The sequence below is a fragment of the Mytilus trossulus genome, chromosome 6 (assembly GCF_036588685.1).
Source record: "Mytilus trossulus isolate FHL-02 chromosome 6, PNRI_Mtr1.1.1.hap1, whole genome shotgun sequence".
Lineage (NCBI taxonomy): Eukaryota > Metazoa > Mollusca > Bivalvia > Mytilida > Mytilidae > Mytilus > Mytilus trossulus.
The window spans coordinates 30,052,010-30,079,725 of record NC_086378.1 but is presented as its reverse complement, the minus strand read 5'-3'; the positions used below and the strand labels follow the sequence as shown (position 1 = coordinate 30,079,725).

At 31.5% G+C, this 27,716-nt stretch overlaps 1 protein-coding gene across 1 annotated transcript; it reads left to right on the top strand.

Moving 5' to 3' along the window:
• Positions 1-9: 9 nt before the first annotated feature.
• Positions 10-27,716, top strand: LOC134721086 (DNA replication complex GINS protein PSF2-like). Its single transcript, XM_063583807.1, has 5 exons — positions 10-138; positions 16,582-16,696; positions 25,107-25,206; positions 25,924-26,050; positions 27,358-27,716. The coding sequence occupies exons 1-5, from the start codon at positions 49-51 to the stop codon at positions 27,475-27,477; spliced, it is 552 nt and encodes a 183-aa protein (XP_063439877.1). The 5' UTR covers positions 10-48; the 3' UTR covers positions 27,478-27,716.

The following is a 27,716-nucleotide window of genomic DNA, read 5'->3' as shown; positions in this document are numbered from 1 at the left end:
CAACGACGATTCAGATGACCTTGACCGTAACTCCCGCGAAAATCTTGAATGGATCCGGCTGAAGTAGAATTTCTTGCTGAAAAAGAGGAAATATCTGTTGTCCCCAACTTTACACAGGATAAAATATACCTGATTGGTGTTAGTAGTAACACGATTATAGCAATCAATTTGCTTTTAATGCATGACAATTTAATAGCATAATATTTGAAGGCATTTTTTTGCTGCTATTTTTTTTCAGAGTACAGACACTTGTTTCTGTCAAATTATATTGGGTTTACTATCTATACCCGTACGAGCATGGATATTTAACCCTATATGGACAGACAAGTGCCTGTGTTTCAGAGATATATTGATATGCATGTGTATATATGTTAAAACTTATTACAGGGACCATGGGTACCAGGATTATAATTTATTAAAGCCAGACATGCGTTTCGTCTCCCTTAGACTCATGAGTAATGCTCATATGCTTATAATGTCAATGTTCATATGCTTAGCTTTTGTCATAATTCTATGTTTAAGACTTGAAGCTTTATTTAGAGTCGGTATAAGCATAACAATTACAAACATAAGCCCTGAAGAGCTTTTAAAACTGACATAACAAGAAGTAAAACAAAACACAAATCGAGTCATGCACTTGTAAACAGCACAAAGCAGCAAAAAGCACTCTAGTTAAGACAACAAAGTAAATTTGCCATGCTGAAATTAAAGCAACAATTCAAAAAATAATGAACAGAAATCAAATGGTGTTGCATGCAAAGCTTTGGCATGAGCTACCAGACCAAGAATTTATCAAGTTCTGGAATTGATTATTGGTTGCAAAGCTCATCTGGCAGCTCATTCCAGAGCTTAGCACCCGCATACCTGAAGGATTGTAGGCCATATGCAGTTGTTCTTCCATGTGGTAAATAGGCTGTATTCTGATATCTGAAAGAGTAAGTTTTTTACTTTTGGTGTATCAAATCATGGAGATATACATTAATAATTTTGAAAACTTCAATTGCCATAGGTGGCATTCTTCTGATTTTTTTAGATGGTTATTTTGATTTGCAGAATAGATTTTCATAACTTGCTGAATGGTCTTCATAGATAAACCTAAGTGCTATCTCTTAAATTTTCTCTATCTTTTTGTATTTACATATACCTCCCCACAAAAGTGCCAAACTAGTGGGCAGTAATTTAAGTTGAACACTATGAAAGAATGACAAATTGTTAATTTTCCGAGTTTAGTCAGGTGTTTACTTCGTCTTTTTGGTTAGGCCAAAATTAAAATATTGTTTGTTTGCCATTCTCCTACCCAGAATTTTTTATGTGGGTAGGTAGGTAGGTAAATTATTTTATTTTTTTTCTGGAAAAATATTTTGGATGTTTATATAATAGTATGAATGTAGGGAGCCGCGTACATCTTTTATCTCTGCATATGCATGCATTTATGTGTCACTTGCTATAACCTTCACCTCTTATATATTCTTTTATACATGTATGTGTATATCTGCTCTTTTTTAGCTCAGGCCAAGTGAGCTTTTCCCATCACTTTGCGTCCGGCGTCCGGCGTCCGTCGTCCGTCGTCTGTCGTCCGTCGTCGTTAACTTTTACAAAAATCTTCTCCTCTGAAACTACTGGGCCAAATCAAACCAAACTTGGCCACAATCATCATTGGGGTATCTAGTTTAAAAAATGTGTGGCGTGACCCGGTCAACCAACCAAGATGGCCGCCAGGGCTAAAAATAGAACATAGGGGTAAAATGCAGTTTTTGGCTTATAACTCAAAAACCAAAGCATTTAGAGCAAATCTGACATGGGGTAAATATGTTTATCAGGTCAAGATCTATCTGCCCTGAAATTTTCAGATGAATCGGTCAATCGGTTGTTGGGTTGCTGCCCCTGAATTGGTAATTTTAAGGAAATTTTGCTGTTTTTGGTTTTTATCTTGAATATTATTATAGATAGAGATAAACTATAAACAGCAATAATGTTCAGCAAAGTAAGATCTACAAATAAGTCAACATGACCAAAATGGTCAGTTGACCCGTTTAGGAGTTATTGCCCTTTATAGTAAATTTTTAACCATTTTTCGTAAATTAAAGTTATCTTTTACAAAAATCTTCTCCTCTGAAACTACTGGGCCAAGTTAATCCAAACTTGGCCACAATCATCTTTGGGGTATCTAGTTTAAAAAATGTGTGGCGTGACCTGGTCAACCAACCAAGATGGCCGCCACGGCTAAAAATAGAACATAGGGGTAAAATGCAGTTTTTGGCATATAACTCAAAAACCAAAACCTTTTGAGGAAATTTGACATGAAATAAAAATGTTTATCAGGTCAAGATCTATCTGCCCTGAAATTTTCAGATGAATCAGTCAATTGGTTGTTGGGTTGCTGCTCCTGAATTGGTAATTTTAAGGAAATTTTGCTGTTTTTGGTTTTTATCTTGAATATTATTATAGATAGAGATAAACTGTAAACAGCAATAATGTTCAACAAAGTATTATCTACAAACAAGTCAACATGACCGAAATGGTCAGTTGACCTGTTTAGGAGTTATTGCCCTTTGTAGTCAATTTTTAACCATTTTTTCGTAAATCTTAGTTATCTTTACAAAAATTTTCTCCTCTGAAACTACTGGGCCAAATTAATCCAAACTTGGCAACAATCATCTTTGGGGTATCTAGTTTAAAAAATGTGTGTCGTGACCAGGTCAACCAACCAAGATGGCCACAAAGGCTTAAATAGAACATAGGGGTAAAATGCAGTTTTTGGCTTATAACTCAAAACCAAAGCATTTAGAGCAATCTGACTTGGGGTGAATTTGTTTATCAGATCAATATCTATCTGCCCTGTAATTGGAAGATGAATCTGACAACCTGTTGTTGGGTTGCTGCCCGTGAATCGGTAATTTTAAGGAAATTTTGCTGTTTTTGGTTATTATCTTGAATATTATTATAGATAAAGATAAACTGTAAACGGCAATAATGTTCAGCAAAGTAGGATCTATAAATAAGTCAACATGACCGAAATGGTCAATTGACCCCCTCAGGAGTTATTGTCCTTTATAGTCAATTTTTAACAATTTTCATAAAATTTTAAATTTTTAATTAACATTTCCACTGATACTACTGGGCCAATTTCAATATAGATAGAGATAATTGTAAGCAGCAAGACTGTTTAGTAAAGTAAGATTTAAAAACACATCACCATCAACAAAACACAATTTTGTCATGAATTCATCTGCTTCCTTTGTTTAATATTCACATATACCAAGGTGAGCGACACAGGCTCTTTAGAGCCTCTAGTTTTTCTTTATTGTGTTCTGCTAGATATATTCACTGCTATTATATATGCACCTTTTAATCCTTAATCACCCTCTGTAGTGTGCTTTCTGGCTTAGTAATACAACTGCACGTGTCGTGTTGTTCTATTTGCAAATTAATATTAAACTTGTATACCTTCGAAACATTTCAATGTACTACCGACACAGTGCTCATACTACTTCAGAATTATATGGAGGAGGTGAATTCTCTTTTGTAATTAATAGGGAGAAGTGGTGAGATTTGAAAGAGAAGTGCTCATTCGCGCGGTGCGCTACAATGTTTGGATTTTACTATAATATAAAGGGTCATATGTAAATAATGTTCTTTTTATATTGTTCAATTCATATCTGAGTATACAATTAAAGTAACATTTCATATTAAAAGTTGTTTAAGTTTTACTAAGGTTCTCAGAGGCGGATATAGGGGAGCCCCTTTTTGTGAAAAAATTTGGTTGCTTATATAGGGAATCACTGAAGCGTGACTGGAGCAGGCCCCTCTTAGGTCAGTCAGTGGGCCGCCACTGGTTCTTGTGAGAAACTACCAACTAAATATTTAATATCTAGCACTATAAAAAATATTTTTTTTATTTTAAAAAATGTAAAGAAATTATAATATATCAATTACAATTTAATTCAAAACTATCTTGTGTATGAAATTCTGTGTTTCTCACAAAAAAATATAAAAGATATTATTAAAGCTGGGCCAAAATATATTGATATTGATACTAAGTATAATAGTCTCAAAGTTAAGCAACTTTAATCAATAGTTTGAAACAATCCATAATAAAAATAGGGAATTATATACACCAATCAATTAGATGAAACCAAAAGCCTCTTAATGCGTGTGGAATACGTAATTTCCCCCTTTGGCATCAATATTTTTCTGTCAGCTGTTCCATCCGTGCGTCCGTAGTAATTATTGTAAAAGTACGGATTTCGGTCATAGCTGGTCCGGTTCAGATCCGTAGTATAGAAATCGGTCAATGGCGGACTATTGCAATAAAATTTACAAAAATAAACGATGTTTGTCAAGTTATCTGGTTATTTGGAAAGGAACATGACGTTTTTAATGCAATTAATGGATTAAACATTTACTGGAGGCAACTTTTATCACGTTTAAATGAAGTAACAAACTTAGTTTGCCGCCAAAATTTAGGTTGATGTACGTTTTCAAGTAACAATCACCGGAACTTGCGGAAATGCACGAAGTGATAAAAAGATGTAGTTTTATCAAATAGCCTGCTACACACTGCAAAGACTACCGGAAATCAAAACCGCATGTAACCCGGTGTCATATGGTATTTTGAACCCCATGGTAAAATGACCCCGGAGTCAAAATACCGCTATGGTAAATTGAACCCCCCCATGGTAAATTGAACCCCCCCTGTATGGAAAATTGAACCCCCATGGTAAATTGAACCCCCTTGTTTTTTTCATTCTAAATGATTAATAAAACATTTAACATTATATAAAAGCTAATCAAATATTAAAAATCATTAATACAAAAAGGGGAGGTCAATTTTCAATGATTGGTTAAAAGAAAAATATTTGCTTGGTATAATCGCTCTGAAGTCTTAACCAACAAAATTTCATTCAAAAAACTTCTTAAAGCATTAAAACCAAACAATGTAGCTTGGACACTTTAATTCTTTGAAATTAAAAATATTTATATAGAATGGTAGACTTTTAAATTTTAATTCTCCATGGTAAAAAAGGGGGAGGGGGTCAAATTACCATGGCTCAGTTAATCTAAAAAGTAAAATTTTCAAAACATCTTTTCAAGCTAATAAAATAAATACATACTACTTATTGGAGTATAATAAATATCTAAAGGAGTTACAGTAGCAAGATATTTTAACATGAAAGGTCTTTAGATGTATAGTAGGGGGTTCAATATACCATGGTACAATAACATGGCTAAGTAAAATTTTCAAAATATCTTTTCCAGCATGTTAAATACATACAAACTACTAATTGGGGTATTAAAACTATAATAAGGAGTTAGAATAGCTTGGGTTTTTAGTGGAAGAAGACGTCAAGTCTTCTGAAGACTTAAGGGGCCGACCCTTGTCATTGAGTCTCTGTATGCCGCATTCATTTCGTATATTACAATTTCAAAACAACTTAGATTCCTGACACCGATTTTTACACATGATTAGGCATCTGAATCATTTAATTTGTAAATTATGATTGTAAAACAATCACTATCGTAAATATGACCCTTTTATTTATGTAAATTATTAGATTTCATCTCATCCACATGAACGTTATTTGTTTACTTGTAACAGGATGTTTTAACTGTAGATATTTGTATTACGCATGCGTGAATTTGGTATCGGGACAACTCGCCCTGTTTACAAGTTCGCCCTTGAAGTTACGAATTTGCAATCCTGCAGACAAGAAGATTTTGTTTTTATATAATTAAATAAAAAGGATATATAAAGTGTTGTCTTTATTCATGGTTTTCCTTTGTCATGTGAATTAGATGCCCTTCGTAACATACATTTCAGGGGTCTCCTCCCGTCCTCCCGTTTAGGAGAAAAAACTCCCGAGTATGAAATATTTCATGAATGAAAATTTTCAGACGCCATATTTAATCATTTCTTACTACTGTACGGGTGTAATTGACACCTGAGTTAAATTTTACCTGAACATCAAAGAAGATGTATAATTATATGGCTTCACTTGACAGCTTGGGTGTCAAACATACTGGTAAACAACGATGTTTACCTCCGGCTAACTGCCGTTGTGTTATCAAAACGATGTGTATTGGGAATATTGAAATACGTTACTTCCCTTTGTTTTAGCCTGTTTTCAGTTATTTTGCTTTTAAAAATGTAAATTGTAAAAAGACTATAAATGATTAATATTTTAATCAAATAATCATAAAATGATGTTAATTAAATGAATTTGAATGATTTTGGACAAATAAAAAAATTAAAATTTATAAATTATTTTAGCAATCTAGACCTCCTTTCAAGGATTACATTGAAGTTTATATGATAAATTTGTTTCCATTTATTAACAGGTAACATACAAAATGTGCAACTAGACTCATAAAAGGTCTAGTAGTCAGATTAATTTAAATTTAAATTTAAATGTGTTAAAGTTAGTTTATATTAGATTTTATTGTGTAAGCTAAGAAATCTTCTTAATTTTACTGCCAAATTAAAGATTTTACCTACTTTTCATAGTCAACTGAACATAGAAAGAGATTGTACGGATGGGAAATCGGTTTATTCCTTGAATGCCAACATCCTTTGATCTACCGACAATTTACCTGTAAAATTATGTTGGCATTCGAGGAACAGGTGCAAGAAGTTATCACAACAGAAGTGGATGCTTTTCCAAACAATCATACTAATTAAACAGAAAGGTATATTCCAGGTAGCTAAATCACATTCATGTTTGGAAAGATTGTGAAAATTCATTTTTTTATGTAACTGCTTGAACCAGTTTGCTTTTTTTTCCTAAAAAAAAACTTTGAAATTGTTGCATCTTAAGTCTTTGGACTTGGATGCTTTTTCAATATTTCTATAGTTTTGTGTGTAACGTGCTGTAATATCCTCCTATTTTACTTGATGGAATTTCTCGAACCTTTGGATATTCTCATACTTTTTCATAGCATAAAAAGATTTTTTTTTTATATTATGTTATTTGTTTGCAGACAGAGAACACAGAAAACAATACATTTAAAATAAGTAAATATAAGCAGATTGACAAAAGGCACTATAAATTCATATGTGACTATTGTGCAATATTTCATACAAGCAATTTTTATCTAACAGTCTATTACAAGTGTAAAATTTTATTAATTGTTCAATTAAAACATTAATATAGAAAAATATATTTTGTTATAAAATAGTCCATATTATTGGATATGGATTTAGATAAATCTCTTATATTCTCTTTTTAGTTTAAAACAATTGCATTTTACTAGAATGTCTTTAAAAAAAAAATGTCTTATGTTAATAAACATTCCTATTCCCAAAATGTATTTTTTAAGTAAAAAGTAATAAAAATATTTTTATTTTATTTTTTCTTTAGAATTCTTGATTATTTTAACCCCAAAATCTACTTTATTTTCTTATTTTAATTAATTTTTACATTTTTAAATACTTATAAATCATTTAAACAGTTATAAAAACACCTATTGTTCTTATATAAACATCTATTGAAATATTTTTGTTGGCATTCAAGGAATAAGTAACATATAAAATGTTGGCATTCGAGGAAGACACCGGGAAATCCATGTACTTAAGACCTTTTCTTGTTTGAAGAAAAAAATACATTTTAACAATAATGGAACAAAGCAGCCTGGGTAAGTGGGGCTGCTTTTATGGTAATTCAAGTTACTTTTTATTCACCTTCTTCCACTTCAGAGCTATCAGCTCTTTGATTGAAATTCAAGGTCTATAGTAGGGGGTTCAATATACCATGGTAAGGGGGAGGGGTGAGGTCAAAATACCACAAAAATATTTTTTCTATAAAATATCTTCCAGCATGTTAAATGCATACAAACTACTTATTGAAGTATTTTTACTATGTTAAGGAGTTAGAATAGCTTGAATTTTTGAAAATCAAGGTCTATAGAAGGGGGTTCAATATACTGCAGGGGGTGTAAAAAAACCATGAAAATATTTTTTTCTTCAAAATATTTTTTCCAGGATGTTAAATGCATACATACTACTTATTGAAGTATTATTACTATGTTAAGGAGTTAGAATAGCTAGAATTTTTGAAATTTAAGGTCTATGGTAGGGGGTTCAATATACCGCAGGGGGGTCAAAATACCATGGAAATTATTTTTTTTCCTAATATCTTTTCCAGCATTTTAAATACATATAAACTACTTATTGGAGTATTATTACTATGTTAAGGAGTCAGAATAGCAAGAATTTTTGAAATTTAAGGTATATGGTAGGGGGTTCAATATACCGCAGGGGGGTCAAAATACCATGGAAATTATTTTTTTTCCTAATATCTTTTCCAGGATGTTAAATGCATACAAACTACTTATTGAAGTATTATAACTATATTAAGGTGTTAGAATAGCAAGAATTTTTGAAATTTAAGGTCAATGGTAGGGGGTTCAATATACCGCAGGGGGTCAAAATACCATGGAAATTATTTTTTTTCAAAATATTTTTTCCAGGATGTTAAATGCATACAAACTACTTATTGAAGTATTTTTACTATGTTAAGGAGTTAGAATAGCTTGAATTTTTGAAAATCAAGGCCTATAGAAGGGGGTTCAATATACTGCAGGGGGGTCAAAATACCATGAAAATATTTTTTTCTTCAAAATATTTTTTCCAGGATGTTAAATGCATACATACTACTTATTGAAGTATTATTACTATGTTAAAGAGTTAGAATAGCTAGAATTTTTAAAAATTAAGGTCTATGGTAGGGGGTTCAATATACCTCAGGGGGGTCAAAATACCATGGTAATTAATATTTTTCAAAATATTTTTTCCAGGATGTTAAATGCATACAAACTACTTATTGAAGTATTATTACTATATTAAGGTGTTAGAATAGCTAGAATTTTTGAAATTTAAGGTCTATAGTAGGGGGTTCAATATACCACTGGGGGGTCAAAATACCATGAAAATATTCTTTTCTTCAAAATATTTTTTCCAGGATGTTAAATGCATACAAACTACTTATTGAAGTATTATAACTATATTAAGGTGTTAGAATAGCAAGAATTTTTGAAATTTAAGGTCAATTGTAGGGGGTTCAATATACCGCAGGGGGTCAAAATACCATGGAAATTATTTTTTTTCAAAATATTTTTTCCAGGATGTTAAATGCATACAAACTACTTATTGAAGTATTTTTACTATGTTAAGGAGTTAGAATAGCTTGAATTTTTGAAAATCAAGGCCTATAAAAGGCGGTTCAATATACTGCAGGGGGGTCAAAATACTATGAAAATATTTTTTTCTTCAAAATATTTTTTCCAGGATGTTAAATGCATACATACTACTTATTGAAGTATTATTACTATGTTAAGGAGTTAGAATAGCTAGAATTTTTGAAATTTAAGGTCTATGGTAGGGGGTTCAATATACCGCAGGGGGGGTCAAAATACCATGGAAATTATTTTTTTTCCTAATATCTTTTCCAGCATTTTAAATACATATAAACTACTTATTGGAGTATTATTACTATGTTAAGGAGTCAGAATAGCAAGAATTTTGGAAATTTAAGGTATATGGTAGGGGGTTCAATTAATATACCGCAGGGGGGTCAAAATACCATGGAAATTATTTTTTTTCCTAATATCTTTTCCAGCATTTTAAATACATATAAACTACTTGTTGGAGTATTATTACTATGTTAAGGAGTTAGAATAGCTAGAATATTCTAAATTTAAGGTCTATAGTAGGGGTTCAATATACCGCAGGGGGGTCAAAATACCATGGAAATTATTTTTTTTCAAAATATTTTTTCCAGGATGTTAAATGCATACAAACTACTTATTGAAGTATTATTACTATATTAAGGTGTTAGAATTTCAAGAATTTTTGAAATTTAAGGTCTATGGTAGGGGGTTCCATATACCACAGGGGGTCAAAATACCATGGAAATTATTTTTTTTCAAAATATTTTTTCCAGGATGTTAAATGCATACAAACTACTTATTGGAGTATTATTACTTAGTTAAGGAGTTAGAATAGCTAGAATTTTTGAATATTAAGGTCTATGGTAGGGGGTTCAATATACCGCAAGGGGGGGGGGGGGGGGGTCATATTGAACCCCCTACCATAGACCTTCAATTTCAAAAATTCTAGCTATTATAACTCCTTAACATAGTTATAATATTGCAATATGTTCTTTGTATGCATTTAACATGATGGAAAAGTTATTTTTAAAAATTTACTCAGCCATGGTATTTCGAACCCCCTGCGGTATATTGAACCCCCTACCCTAGACCTTCAATTTCAAAAATTCTAGCTTATATAACTCCTTAACATGGTTATAATATTCCTACAAGTAGTTTGTATGTATTTAACATACTGGAAAAGATATTTTGAAAATTTTACTAAGCCATGGTATTTTGACCCCCCTGCGGTATATTGAACCCCCTACCATAGGCTTTAAATTTCAAAAATTCTTGCAATTCTAACTCCTTAACATAGTTATAATACTTCAATAAGTAGTTTGGAATGTATTTAAAATGCTAGAAAAAATGTTTTGAAAAAAATAAAATTTCCATGGTATTTTGAACCCCCTACCATAGACCTTAATATTCAAAAATTCTAGCTATTCTAACTCCTTAACTTAGTAATAATACTCCAATAAGTAGTTTGTATGCATTTAACATCCTGGAAAAAATGTTTTGAAAAAAAATAATTTCCATGGTATATTGACCCCCCTGCGGTATATTGAACCCCCTACTATAGACCTTAAATTTCAAAAATTCTAGCTATTCAAACTGCTTAACATAGTTATAAAATTCCTACAAGTAGTTTGTATGTATTTAACATACTGGAAAAGATATTTTGAAAATTTTACTTAGCCATGGTATTTTGACCCCCCCTGCGGTATATTGAACCCCCTACCATAGGCTTTAAATTTCAAAAATTCTTGCAATTCTAACTCCTTAACATAGTTATAATACTTCAATAAGTAGTTTGGAATGTATTTAAAATGCTAGAAAAAATGTTTTGAAAAAAAAATAAATTCCATGGTATTTTGACCCCCCCCCCCCCCCCCCCTGCGGTATATTGAACCCCCTACCATAGACCTTAATATTCAAAAATTCTAGCTATTCTAACTCCTTAACTTAGTAATAATACTCCAATAAGTAGTTTGTATGCATTTTTAACATCCTGGAAAAAATGTTTTGAAAAAAAATAATTTCCATGGTATATTGACCCCCCTGCAGTATATTGAACCCCCTACTATAGACCTTTAATTTCAAAAATTCTAGCTATTCAAACTGCTTAACATAGTTATAAAATTCCTACAAGTAGTTTGTATGTATTTTTAAAACATACTGGAAAAGATATTTTGAAAATTTTACTTAGCCATGGTATTTTGACCCCCCTGCTGTATATTGAACAATCCTACCATAGACTTTAAATTTCAAAAATTCTTGGAATTCTAACTCCTTAACATAGTTATAATACTTCAAGAAGTAGTTTGTATGTATTTAAAATGCTAGAAAAAATGTTTTGAAAAAATTTTATTTCCATGGTATTTTGACCCCCCTGTGGTATATTGAACCCCTACTATAGACCTTCAATTTCAAAAATTCTAGCTATTTTAACTCCTTAACATAGTTATAATATTGCAATATGTTCTTTGTATGCATTTAACATGATGGAAAAGTTATTTTTAAAAATTTACTTAGCCATGGTATTTTGAATACCCTGCGGTATATTGAACCCCCTGCGGTATATTGAACCCCCTACCCTAGACCTTCAATTTCAAAAATTCTAGCTTATATAACTCCTTAACATAGTTATAATATTCCAATAAGTTCTTTGTATGTATTTAACATGCTGGAAAAGAAAGTTTGAAAATTTTACTCTGCTATGGTATTTTGACCCCCCCTGCGGTATATTGAACCCCCTGCGGTATATTGAACCCCCTACTATAGACCTTAAATTAAAAAAATTCTAGCTATTCTAACTCCTTTACATAGTTATAATACTTCAATAAGTAGTTTGTATGCACTTAACATTATGGAAAAAATGTTTTGAAAAATAATAATTTCCATGGTATTTTGACCCCCCTGCAGTATATTGAACCCCTACTATAGACCTTAAATTTTAAAAATTCTAGCTATTCAAACTCCTTAACATAGTTATAATACTCCTAAAAGTAGTTTGTATGTATTTAGCATACTGGAAAAGATATTTTGAAAATTTTACTTTGCCATGGTATTTTGACCCCCCTGCGGTATATTGAACCCCCCTACCATAGACTTTCAATTTCAAAAATTCTTGCAATTCTAACTCCTTAACATAGTTATGATACTTCAATAAGTAGTTTGTATGTATTTAAAATGCTGGAAAAAATGTTTTGAAAAAAAATAAATTTCCATGGTATTTTAAGCCCCCCCCCCCCCCCCCCCCGCGGTATATTGAACCCCCTACCATAGACCTTAATATTCAAAAATTCTAGCTATTCTAACTCCTTAACTTAGTAATAATACTCCAATAAGTAGTTTGTATGCATTTAACATCCTGGAAAAAATGTTTTGAAAAAAAATAATTTCCATGGTATATTGACCCCCCTGCGGTATATTGAACCCCCTACTATATACCTTAAATTTCAAAAATTCTAGCTATTCAAACTGCTAAACATAGTTATAATATTCCTACAAGTAGTTTGTATGTATTTAACATACTGGAAAAGATATTTTGAAAATTTTACTAAGCCATGGTATTTTGACCCCCCTGCGGTATATTGAACCCCCTACCATAGGCTTTAAATTTCAAAAATTCTTGCAATTCTAACTCCTAAACATAGTTATACTACTTCAATAAGTAGTTTGGAATGTATTTAAAATGGTAGAAAAAATGTTTTGAAAAAAAATAAATTTCCATGGTATTTTGACCCACCCCCCTGCGGTATATTGAACCCCCTACCATAGACCTTAATATTCAAAAATTCTAGCTATTCTAACTCCTTAACTTAGTAATAATACTCCAATAAGTAGTTTGTATGCTTTTAACATCCTGGAAAAAATGTTTTGAAAAAAAATAATTTCCATGGTATATTGACCCCCCTGCGGTATATTGAACCCCCTACTATAGACCTTAAATTTCAAAAATTCTAGCTATTCAAACTCCTTAACATAGTTATAATATTCTTACAAGTAGTTTGTATGTATTTAACATACTGGAAAAGATATTTTGAAAATTTTACTTAGCCATGGTATTTTGACCCCCCTGCTGTATATTGAACCCCCTACCATAGACTTTAAATTTCAAAAATTCTTGGAATTCAAACTCCTTAACATAGTTATAATACTTCAAGAAGTAGTTTGTATGTATTTAAAATGCTAGAAAAAATGTTTTGAAAAAAAATTATTTCCATGGTATTTTGACCCCCCTGTGGTATATTGAACCCCTACTATAGACCTTAAATTTCAAAAATTCTAGCTATTCAAAATCCTTAACATAGTTATAATACTCCTACAAGTAGTTTGTATGTATTTAACATACTGGAAAAGATATTTTGAAAATTTTACTTTGCCATGGTATTTTGACCCCCCCTGCGGTATATTGAACCCCCTACCATAGACCTTCAATTTCAAAAATTCCTGCAAGTCTTACTCCTTAACATAGTAATAATACTCCAATAAGAAGTTTGTATGTATTTAAAATGAAAGATGTTAGAAAAAAAAATAATTTCCATGGTATTTCGACCCCCCTGCGGTATATTGAACCCCCTTCCATAGACCTTAATATTCAAAAATTTTAGCTATTCTAACTCCTTAACTTAGTAATAATACTGCAATAAGTAGTTTGTATGCATTTAACATCCTGGAAAAAATGTTTTGAAAAAAAATAATTTCCATGGTATATTGACCCCCCTGCAGTATATTGAACCCCCTACTATAAACCTAAAATTTCAAAAATATTAGCTATTCAAACTCCTTAACATAGTTATAATATTCCTACAAGTAGTTTGTATGTATTTAACATACTGGAAAAGATATTTTGAAAATTTTACTTAGCCATGGTATTTTGACCCCCCTGCGGTATATTGAACCCCCTACTATAGACCTTAAATTTCAAAAATTCTAGCTATTCAAAATCCTTAACATAGTTATAATACTCCTACAAGTAGTTTGTATGTATTTAACATACTGGAAAAGATATTTTGAAAATTTTACTTTGCCATGGTATTTTGACCCCCCCTGCGGTATATTGAACCCCCTACCATAGACCTTCAATTTCAAAAATTCCTGCAAGTCTTACTCCTTAACATAGTAATAATACTCCAATAAGAAGTTTGTATGTATTTAAAATGCTGGAAAAGATGTTAGAAAAAAAAATAATTTCCATGGTATTTCGACCCCCCTGCGGTATATTGAACCCCCTTCCATAGACCTTAATATTCAAAAATTTTAGCTATTCTAACTCCTTAACTTAGTAATAATACTTCAATAAGTAGTTTGTATGCATTTAATATCCTGGAAAAAATGTTATGAAAAAAAATAATTTCCATGGTATATTGACCCCCCTGCAGTATATTGAACCCCCTACTATAAACCTAAAATTTCAAAAATATTAGCTATTCAAACTCCTTAACATAGTTATAATATTCCTACAAGTAGTTTGTATGTATTTAACATACTGGAAAAGATATTTTGAACATTTTACTTAGCCATGTTATTTTGACCCCCCTGCGGTATATTGAACCCCCTACCATAGACTTTAAATTTTGAAAATTCTTGCAATTCTAACTCCTTAACATAGTTATAATACTTCAATAAGTAGTTTGTAAGTATTTAAAATGCTAGAAAAAATGTTTTGAAAAAAAATAATTTCCATGGTATTTTGACCCCCCTGTGGTATATTGAACCCCCTACTATAGACCTTAAATTTCAAAAAGTCTAGCTATTCAAAATCTTTAACATAGTTATAATACTCCTACAAGTAGTTTGTATGTATTTAACATGCTGGAAAAGATATTTTGAAAATTTTACTTTGCCATGGTATTTTGATCCCCCTGCGGTATATTGAACCCCCTACCATAGACCTTGAATTTCAAAAATTCAAGCTATTCTAACTCCTTTACATAGTAATAACACTCCAAATTGTAATTTGTATGTATTCAACATGCTGGAAAAGATATTTTGAAAATTTAAATTAGCCATGGTAATTTGACCCCCCTGCGGTATATTGAACCCCCTACTTTAGACCTTGAATTTCAAAAATCCAAGCTATTCTAACTCCTTCACATAGTTATAATACTCCAATAAGTAGTTTATATGTATTTGGCATACTGGAAAAGATATTTTGCAAAATTTTATATAGCCATGGTATTTTGACCCCCCTGCGGTATATTGAACCCCCTACTCATAACCTCTAATAAAAAAAATAATAGCCAATAAATTGTAAATTAGATTATCTGCAATACTATTTCTTAAAAACAGGGGGTTCAATATACCGCAGGGGGGTTCAAAATACCATATGTGAAAAATGACCCCGGGGTCAATTTTTAGGGGGTTCAAAATACCATATGACACCGGAAATCAGCACTCGATTCTAAACCGCAACAGGCAAAATTCCGGAATAAAAAAAAATGTTTTCAAAAACGTCAATAAAATTATTTGGGTCGCGGCGATTTTTTTGGGTCGGTCAGCTGACAGCAAACAAACAATATTTTAATTTAGGCCTTACCAATTCTCACGCATAACCAAAGGCCCAGCAGCCCAGGCTTATAAAATTACTCTAACGCCAAAGTCATCTCTACAGACCAAGAGACTTACTTTATATTTTCTGAAATTTCAAAGCCATGTACAGTAAAAGTTGACTACAACAGTACAAGTAACATAAACTTCAACAATGACAACATGTTGAAGGGGGTCAAAACAAATTAGAAGTATGAAAGTTAATATGCCTGAATCTATGGGTCACTGTGCAAACCTTCCATATATGAGAAAATAAAGGATGACGGGTAGATAAAACTTGCATTAATGAAATCTTTTTGTTAATTTTGTTGCTCTTTTTGTGTAGAATTCTAAGTTTAGGAAAGGAAGTTCTTTTCTGATTTGTTTGGTTATTTGGCACATTTTGTATGCTGGCATTAAATTGAAGGCCAGCATCTCAGTGTGTCAATGCAACTAGACATAACTAACATCTATGGACTTTTGAAATAGAGTTAATTCCAATCTCTATCAAATTATCAACTTTGCTTTAAATTGAAGGATGATTTAGTGATGCAGCTTTATCCTTATTTATTCAGAACTGAGGTGTAAAGTTTTCTGTCCTTAGCGACTTAGTCTGTATTGACTACTTTATTTTTGTTGTGGAGGGTTGCTAGTGTACATACAATGGTGGAAACATCAAATTGAAACTTGAAATGGGGGATGACTGGTGTTGAATACAACTGCCAATCAACTCTTTTTAATATAGTAAACAAACTGTTACCCCACCTCTCCATTGAATTAAGGTGTCAATCTTAATTGCAATGCCTGAGCAAACAACCTAACAAAGTTTGCAAGCAAGACATTTAAACTCTTGGTCATGCTTTTTTCTTTTAACCAATGCTGATTAAAATGTACATTTTACAGGGAGATGTAGGACCATTTAATGCTGGACTTCCTGTCAAAGTACCACTATGGATGGCCATTAACCTGAAGCAAGGACAGAAATGCAGGATTATTCCCCCTGATTGGATGGATACAGGTATTTAACCACTGAAAGAGAAAATAAATGTATAAACATAATTTTTAATCTGTTTAAGTATGTCAGTAATATTATTAAAGGCAATTTCCTAATTCGAATGGTTTGTCCTGAACAATTCAACATGCATGAAATATTTGCCACTGAACATTAAGCAACAATCAATCAAAAATAAATTGAGGAATTGTTTAAATATTGTGTAGTCATCTGTTCTCAATATTAATCAGTTTTTTCGATAGCATTGCGCATGGTTAAAATCAAAGATCCCGAGAATTTTTTTCATCTAATTTCGGTCATTTTCATACAACTTAAAAGTTGATGCCCCTTTTCAAAAGGTGATTGTCAAAATCACATTACTGCATGAGACTCATTATGAGTATGCTCATACTCGATCGTCATGTTTGAAGCATTAACAAACTTGTTTCACTGTTGCATCGCATTTACTTCATGATTTGTCCTACCATTTTCCAAAAATCGATCAAGAGCAATTAAGGGAAGGTAACAGTTTAAAAATTAAATGATTTTAATGACTCAAAACGATAATATTCTCAGTTATCGCTTACGCTTCTTTCGATTCTGAAGTCAAAATTCAAACCGGATGTACTGCGACAATACTAAAACGAACAATTCCGGACTCATTTCCAGGATTAGTTTTGTTTATCCAAATCACAGGAAATCATCGGCTTTTAAATATTTTACCTTTAATAGTGTAAGAATATTAATTAAAAGAGTTGCACTAGCTTTATTTAGGATGAAATTATTTTAAATTTACGATTAATTCTAAATCTGTGGAAGAGAATTTCAAGCATGCGTATTACATAGTAAACAAAGCGCGTGTGTTGGAAGTAAAAAAAAAAAAATTTCTACATAAATTAAACCAAGTTTTAATTTAATTGTAAATCATAATTGACAATTGTCTGACCTGTTGAGTAATTAAATAATGAAGCCATTTGGTATGGAATTTTTATTTCTTTATAATAATAGTTTGGAGCTTGTGATTAATTGCTAGGTGTGAATTAAAAACACAGGTAAAGAGATTAGCAACCATTAGCCAATAGCTCCCCGAGGAATTAATATAGTTATTAGGAGGGCCCTCATGATTTTAACACTTTATTGGAGTGGCAGTTTAATTACAGGAAGTCGATAACAAAAACAAAAATATGTTCAAAATGGTGATTTTGAAGGTCGATCTCAACGAAATGACCGAAAATATTACTGTTGAAAAATAAAATTTGACCTAAATCCCAATTAAAAGTTTAGGACATTATAGTTTCAGTTTAGGACATGACTGGCAAATAGGACCGTTTCCGGACCCTTGGTTAAAATGATAGCAGTTCACGAAATCGCACATGTTTTTCTATTTATTGGTATTTCAAGGACAGAATAAAATTTCTCTTCAAGAAGTTAGCATTAATTTCAATATTTCAAGTTTTCTGACATTCCACAACAGTAAAAATAATATTTTCAGATTTTAGCCGCCTTTTCCTTATTCCCTAATCAACCCCAAATTCATCCCCTCAGTTCATAAATAGCACATTTTCAAATGTAAACAAAACTTTGCTCAGAGAGAAGGTCAAGTCTACATATGTAATACACAATTGTAAGATGTGGTGTGATGCCCTTAAATATTGTTACTGTGACAGAAAAATATTAATAACAGTTATGACAACATCTTATAACATATAAGAATTGGTTCAATAATTTAAAATCATCTAAAATTAATATTCAATGCATATTTTTGTCCGACAAATTGTTTCTAGAGACAAATGTTAGTTGTTAATAGATACTTTTCTTCAATTTGCGCAATTTTAAATCTTCTATTGATATCAAACATCCAGACTACACGAAATGCGTCGGACCATCAGACAAATCCGCTGAATAATGGATGGGTCTGGTAAAAAAAAAATCAATTATGGTCCGAATGTCTGGTGTTTTTTTTTCATGGATTTTTTTCTAACATTCTAGCAAAATTGCCAAACGATCTCAAATTCATTTCCATCTTTATTATTCATTACAGTGATGTTTATTTTGTTCAACCGCTGGCTTTATGCCGAAAATTGCCAACCAGAAATGTGTAAATCCAGGTAAAAACATATCCGACTGTCAAAAACAACAATGGCTGCCATCATTGGCACAACCGGAAATGTCAATGAAACGGTTAAAACCGGATCCGATTCTGGAAACGGATCAGAATAATTCTGATTAAATACAATAAATGATTAAAAATCCAAGCAGATCACAATATTCAGCTATGAAATATAAACACTAGAATTGAAAACCAAAAGATATATGAAAAAGAAAGAAGAAACAGGAAATACTATTTTATAATGAAACTCTTAATTATGTTTCATTCACAATCATTGTCAAAATCCAATAAAATGGGACATTACTCTTCACTGAAATGCATTTAAGCAATTGTGCACAACTTTCATAACAATATACCCTCTTGTTACATCATTTTGTTTCTGTGCATGTTGGGGAAGAGTAGGGCACAACAAAGTCATATGTTTGGGGTTTTTTTCCGGATAATATACAATAAGGTGTCAAAAAATAATTTGTCTGGTAAAATTTCATTCGGTCTGGTAAAGCTAGGATGCTTACCAGACCGAATGGCCTGTAAAAATAAAATTCATTCGAGTAGTCTGAACATGCTTACCATACTAGACTTTTCACAACTATCTAGAACTGATAGGTATTGCATGTAATGACAAAATTGAGCACAACAACAGATGTTTTGATTTTTCTTGATTTGTGCATTGAAGAGAAAATCATGAGGATAATAGGAAATGAATAAAAGTATCTACTAAATTAACACAATCAGCTCACTTTTATTTGAAGAACTGGCCATACGGAGCAAAAGATTGTTACACTATTGAGAACCGATAACACTAGGATACATGCTGTAACAAACAATCATAGAAAAATTAAAAACCAATTGTTCAGAGAACAATTGAAAGTCTTTCCACACCACAGAAATTTGGATAAGAAGGTAGTTTCTTCATACTGATGCGATAAATAATGGTTTAATTATCTTTTTGAGTGATATAAGGGAGATAATATGCTACTTCCGGTGAAATGAATGTCACATCTGGTCTCATATGATAGCTTCTTTCAAACTGATTGCAAAAATATATAGTTTCTATATACTTTTGTATGTAGAATGGGAGATAATTGGCCACTTCCGGTTTGTTGGAAGTCATTTTTAGTCTTCAGTATTTTGTTCATGTATCTATATGAAAAAATATATGGATTCTGAGTACTTTTATGTGAAAAATTGCAAAAAAAGCTACTTCCGGTTTTCTCAAGGTCACTTCCGGTAGCCATTTTTCAGGGTCATTTGTCACTTAACCTTTTGTATCAGGTCAAATGTCTTTATAATGAACTTACTTGAAGTTATAATCAAATAACCTCATATCAAGACATTTCAGGGGCGACAACTCCTTTAAGATGCCATCTAATTGTATAAGACTTAATTTAGCATATCTTCATTACAATTAAGCAGACATTTTGCACTTGTTCTTTTATATGTATCTCTCAAAGTGAGGGAGAAAATGCAAAAACGAGCAAAAGTCACAATTGAGAACTTGGCCTTGACCTTTGACCTTGACCTCATTTTCTAAGTTAGGACCTAGGGGACTCAAATAAAAACATCCCAGGGTTATACGGTTATCTGTTAATTAGTTAAATAAACATACCTTCAAATTTTTTTTTTAAAGGTAGATAACTCCTATAAAATTTCATGGAATCGCTTCGATCCAAATACGCCAAAAATTACTGAGGATGTAACAAACAATTTGTAAAAAGAATTTTGTCACTATCTTTTTTTGTTATGAAGGAGATACGCTTTGATGATAAACAGTGAATAGGGAGATAACTCTTGCAAAGAAAAAGGTTCGGCTTAGCAGGGTGAAATTTAAAAGCGCATAAACTATACGATACAATATGAGAAATATCTAAGCGACATATTGCGAAACAAACATTTATCGCAAGAACAAAAGTTGGCGGAAAAAAAATAAATAAATAATAATAATAATTAAAAACCAATTGTTCAGAGAACAATTGAAAGTCTTTCCACACCAAAGAACTTTTTATAAGAAGATACTTTCTTCATACTAATAAGATAAATAATGGTTTAATTATATTTTTGAGTGAAATAAGGGAGATAATATGCTTCCGGTCTCATATGATAGCTTTTTTCACACTGATTCCAAAAATATATAGTTTCTATATACTTTTGTATATAGAAGGGGAAATAATAGGCCACTTCCGGTATGATGGAAGTCATATTTAGGCTTCAGTAATCAGTTTATGTATCTATATGACAAAATATATGGATTCTGAGTACTTTTAGATGAAAAAATTCCAAAAAAGGCTACTTCCGGTTTTCTCAAGGTCACTTCCGGTAGCAATTTTTCAAGGTCATTTGTCACTCAACCTTTTGTATCAAGTCAAATGTCTTTATAATGAACGTTATTGAAGTTATTATCAATTAACCTCATATCAAGACATTTCAGGGACAACAACTCCTATAAGATACCATTTAATTGTATAAGACTAAATGTTGCATATCTTCATTACAATAAAGCAGACGTTTTGCACTTGTTCTTTTATATGTATATCTCACAGTGTCAGAGAAAATGCCGAAAACAAGCAAAAGTCACAATTGAGAACTTGACCTTGACCTTGACCTAATTTTCTAAGTTAGGACCCAGGGAACTCAAATAAAAACATTCCAGGGTTATACGGTTAACGGTTTATGAGATAAAAAAAACATACGAACAAATTTATTCTGTAAAGGTAGATAACTCCTTTAAAATTTCATCGAATCGCTTCGATCCAAATACGCCAAAAATTACTTAGGATGTAACGAACAATTTGTAAAAAGAATTTTGTCGCTATCTTTTTTTGTTACGGAGGAGATACGCTCTGATGATAAACAGAGAATAGGGAGATAACTCTTACAAAGAAAATGGTTCGGCTTAGCAGGGTGAAATTTAAAAGCGCATAAACTATACGATACAATATGAGAAATATCTAAGTGACATATTGCGAAACAAACATTTATCGCAAGAACAAAAGTTGGCGGAAAAAAAGAAAAAAAATAATAATAAATATAAATCAATTGCTTTAAAAAAGCAATTGTAGGGGGTCTTTCCCCCTTTAAAATTAATTGAATTGCGGGGGGGGGGGGGGGGGTTGTTTGTTTGTTTGTTTGTTTGTTTGTTTGTTTCTGTATGGGGTCTATATTATTGTTACCGGAGAAGTTTCAAGTTTAGTTTGGAAAGTTTTTCTTTTATTTTAGGTACAGCGCGCGCGCCACATCACGTGACACGGGTTTATAATAACGAAAAGATAGTCTTTTTATTTCTTTTTAGGTGGGGACGTTAAACAGACAACATCTATAGAGATGGAATGTACACAATGTAATTTCTTTTGTCATTGTAGGAAATTGACATTTTAATGACAGTTCACGGGCAGTGCATGTTTTGGATTTAATTGATCCGGTGTAACTTTTAAACCCATTTATTGATTATATTCTGATATTGTACATTTTTCAGCACCTGTTTGTAACACAGATTAGTCTTTCAATCTCGGAGCGGACATTTTGTTGTAGGTTTTTACTGAGATTCACGGACCTAGCAAGCGATTTTTACGGCATTGCCATTTCTTTTCTCTAGACAAAGCTTTGAGAGATATCTGCACAAAGTTTTTTTTTTAAACTTTCAGTACATGTATGCCCTGCTGACTGCAAATTTTGAGGTCGATTGTACTTGTAGTTTCAGAGAACATGTGGATTTTTTTTCAGAAGTGACGCAAGAACAATATTAAATTTCAATTTTTTCATGAAACATGATTGATTGATCATGATCATGATTGATTGATTGATTGATTGATTGATTGATTGATTGATTGATTGATTGATTGATTAGTTGGTTGGTTGGTTGGTTGGTTGGTCAAACACGTTGGATAGGGTCAATTGAAACAGCGATAAAGAAACAAAGAAGATCTTGGACCGTTTATTAAACACATGTGACGGATACATGATTGATTGATCATGATCATGATTGATTGATTGATTGATTGATTGATTGATTGATAAGTTGGTTGGTTGGTTGGTTAAACACTTTGGATAGAGTCAATTGAAACAGCGAAAGAGAAACAAAGATCTTGGACCGTTTATTAAACACATGAGACGGAAACATGATTGATTGATCATGATCATGATCGATTGATTGATTGATTGATTATTTGGTTGGTTGGTTGGTTGGTTAAACACGTTGGATAGGGTCAATTGAAACAGCGAAAAAGAAACGAAGAAGATCTTGAACCCTATAATTAACACATGAGACGGAAACATGATTGATTGATTGATCATGATCATTATTGGTTGATTGATCATGATTATGATTGATTGATTGATTGGTTGGTTGGCAAACACACATAAAAAATTTCAAGTAGTGCCCCAAATCACATATGTACATGACTTTGACCTTTGACCTTGTGACCTTTGTCAAGGTCATTGCTTCACAATGTCATTGCAAAAGACCCTATGGGTCAAGGATCTTTTGTTTAAGAGTTTTGCCTAATAATGGCTTTTTATAAACCATCAATGGGGGTTATGTCCCTTACATAATGGTAAAACCAATACAGTCATAATGTAATAAAGTTGCCCCTTGAAGTACTCAACATTTTTCACTGCTTAAATTTTCTGTATCTATAACCATTCAAGAATTATAGGGAAATCAAAGACATATGAAAATCTTAAATATGACCTTGACCTTTGACCTTGACCTAATTTTCTTAGTTAGGAATCAGGGGACTCAAATAAAAACATTCCAGGGTTATACGGTTAACGGTTTATGAGTTAAAAAAACATACCGACAAATTTATTCCGTAAAGGTAGATAACTCCTATAAAATTTCATCGAATCGCTTCGATCCAAATTAGCCAAAAATTCCTGAGGATGTAACGAACAATTTGTAAAAAGAATTTTGTCGCTTTCTTATTTTGTTACGAAGGAGATGCACACACATGACAAACAGTGAATAGGGAGATAACTCTTACAAAGAAAATGGTTCGGCTTAGCAGGGTGAAATTTAAAAGCGCATAAACTATACGATACAATATGAAAAAAATCTAAGCGACATATTGCGAAACAAACATTTATCGCACGAACAAAATTTGGCGGAAAAAAAAAATAATAATAATAATAATAATAATCAGAACAAATACAATAGGCTTTCCACAGAAAAGTGGAAAGACCTAATAATAATAATAATAATCAGAACAAATACAATAAGTCTTTCCACAGAAAAGTGGAAAGACTTAATAATAATAATCAGAACAAAAACAATAAGTCTTTCCACAGAAAAGTGGAAAGACTTAATAAAAGAATAGTATTAATACCTGCTGTTAAAATTCAAAGATAAATTATGATGCATATTTGCTATCAATGCAATATGAAGGTTTCTCAGGTGAAACATATCTTAATCATTTATGTCAAGCCCAGGACTTGTCGCTATAGTGAGACAAAAGCAATCTTGCATTCCAGACGGGCAGCCACAAATATTCACTCCGGTTAAAGTTTTTCGAAATTTTGATAAATTTCTTAAACTATTTTTGATTTTTACCAAATATGGACAGAAGTTTGTTTATGATCATAAGATAAATGGTAGTATCCAGAAGTAAATTTTGTAAACCAAAAAATCCTGTTTATTTGTATTTTACTTAATGAATGGCTAATATCTATTTTGAATTTATTGAACCATGAAATTAATTTTTGACTCCTCACATTGAATAATCAGAGAAGCAGATTATGTAAAAATTAATTTTATGGTTCAATAAATTCAAAATAAATTATTGTCATTCATAAATTTCTATCAAAAATAAGACTGAAAGAACTTTTTATATTATTTATATTAACAATAACAAATACACACATGTTGTCATATTGAATACACAACCTCAGAGTGGGGTGTCGCCATAAAAATTGACAAGTTTGAAAATACAAGTAATACTTTTAACCAATCAAAAATCAGTAATACACCAAATTTATTAATTTATAAATGGACTTAGTTAACATTGCAAACATTCTGCAGTTGAAGTTTTTAAAATATTAATTAGATCATAAAGAAGTTAAAATACTGGGTTCCTTGACCTTTGCAAGTTTTTATTTTCCAAGACTTTCACATCAACTATTTTGGCTTTATAGATGAACACAATATTAAAACTCATCCTAATTTGATGTAAAGGAATAAACATGTGAACAGATTGGCTTTAAGTTGTTTCCCTTATATTTCTTTTGAAATTATTGTACTCTTTATAAACACTTATTTTACTGTCTTGTTTTAAGGCAACATTTTTGGGGAGTCGGCAGCTATTTTAATTCATCTGTAATTATATTATTTCTTAGAAAGGCTTCAAGACAAGAAACAAGAAGAAACAGATAGCAAGTTCTTTACAGAGATGCCTAGTCCTCATTTTATGGAAATAACACAGCTGTTACTTAAATGGTTAGTAACTGTATTTCTCTAATTTATCTAATTCTTCATCAATTTATCCCTTTCTGCACCTGTTGTATAAAAAATATTAATCAACGTGTGGTTCGTTTAATCTCAGTTCTTTATTGGTTAAAATCCAATTATGACGTCAAATATTCTTGGTTTCCTCTGAATTTCCTATTGTGACGGCATGAATAAAGGCGACCATGTCCGATGACGTCACATTGAAAGAACACATCTGTTTGCAGATCAGTCGCAAAGAAGCATTAAGTTTGGTTGCGTATTGTTTTAAAATCATAAGAGAAACAGATTCCACGACCAAATCTCGTGAAATACACAACTGTTGCTTAATTGGTTAGTAACTGTATACTCATCATCAAAGAAACAACACAACTGTTAATTAAATGTTAAAAATTACTGTATACTCAATATCAAAGAAATAACACAACTGTTAATTAAATGTTAAATTACTGTATGCTCATCAATTAAATAACACAACTTCAATGATAAGTTACTCTATACTCAACATCAGAGAAATAACAAATTCACAAGCAAGGTTACTTTTGTATTAGACAACATGTTCTACTAAAAAAGATGTTGACTTCACAATGTTAAAATTCAGAACAGGGAAGAAATCATTGTACAAATTACATTTTGTCAATCAAATTCCAATTAGTTTAAGTCTTTCATCATTTGAGATGAACAAAGATTGGTATTTTATACTTTCAGTGCCACAGACGATATTCCTCATGCAGATGAAATACGCACCCTTGTAAAAGATATATGGGATTTAAGAATTGCCAAGTTAAGAAGCAGTATTGACACTTTTTTAAAAAGTGATGCTACACATGCTAAGGTACTACTTAACTCCAAATGCATAGGCTTTTATTGTTAGACAATTGCTGTTGTAATGGAACACTTAAAGATTTTCAATGAATAAATGAAACAAAAAGACCATCAAACCAAAAATATCAATTAGGCCAGGATTTTTTAATTTGTTGGTTTACAGATCAGCCGACCCGATTTTGCCGATTTCCAGATTAAAAATAAAATTGACTTTTCATGCTTTTTTAATCCCGCCGACCCTAACAAATGCATTATCCCTGAAAAATAATTAAAATATCCTTTTAGATGAAAGGAAATGCATACATCACTTACAGCAGTAATGACACTTTCTTTTGTGAAAAAAATGAAACAATGTCATGCGATGTTTATTACAGCTGAGAAATACTATTTCATCAAACTAAAATTTAAGAATGATGACAAAATAGTATGACAACATATTATTAGAAAGGTGAAATATATATATTTATTTTGCATATCAGTTTTATGTCTTGAAAGATAATTTTTTTCCGACCGACCGACCCGACTTTTCATGGAGAAAATCTGTAAACCAACAAATTAAAAAACCGTGGCCTTAGAACTTGGTAGCTATATAGAAAATGTCCTATTTATGAATTCATAGAGTATTAGATAGTCTCTCCCTCCACAGAATAATGTCTTTCCTCATGAGTTGTTGACTTTTCTGCACGGCCATTAAGATTTGACCAAATTTGCAGGGGTAATGAAACTTTTACTATTTTTGGCATGTTGCAACATAATGGCACGCTGAGATCATTTGAAACTCCCTAAAATATTCTGACAATTTGATCACCAATCATTTCCCTGCACATTAAAATGTGGTATTCAAATATTTTTACAACATTCCCAAAATTTCTACAAATTACCACATTTCATGTACTTATCTGAATCAATATCTAATACTCCAAGATAGTTCTATAGTTGTTATAGAGTTATAATGATCATTTCAGTCAAACAAAACCACTTAGTAGAATTATAAATAATAGGTGGTCTTAAGGTGTTGATTACCGAAATAGCAATAACAGTGAGGACCAGCAGATTTCTAAAAGAACCACTAAAGAAAGCTGATGTTGAAAACTCTGACTCTCGGTAGTTTTAAATTCACAATTTCGTGATGAAATTCTCTTTGAGAAAATATTTTTTTTGCTTCTTTTAATTTTGAAAGATTAAATTTATGCTTAGAAATATTTTCAAGATAATAAAGCGTAAATAAAGGCATGCATTCCTATAATTCCCACTTTACCAATATGTAAAGTACAATTTTATTGTGGTTATTTTAATCATTGATAATAATTATTTCAGTTGAATTATTTGACATTGATGGAGTTGAACACTGCAAGACCATTCCTCACCAAAGCCTTGGATCAAATGCATCTGTTGAGATCAAACCTTAGTGGGAGAATACAGTCAACACAAGAATGAATAAGCTCTAATTAAATTGACAATTAAAACAACATTAGACTCTTGTCATAGGATTTCTGATTCTTGGAAATTTTCAAAGAATTTTCAAATAGGAAATATGAATGCAGAATTCAGAACTGTGATACATACGCTTTTATGATGAAATTTTTATACCAGAAATTGATTCAGGTTGATATGTAATTAAGTAATTTATGTAGTGTATTACATAATAAATTGCTACTGTGAACAGTTCAGAGAAA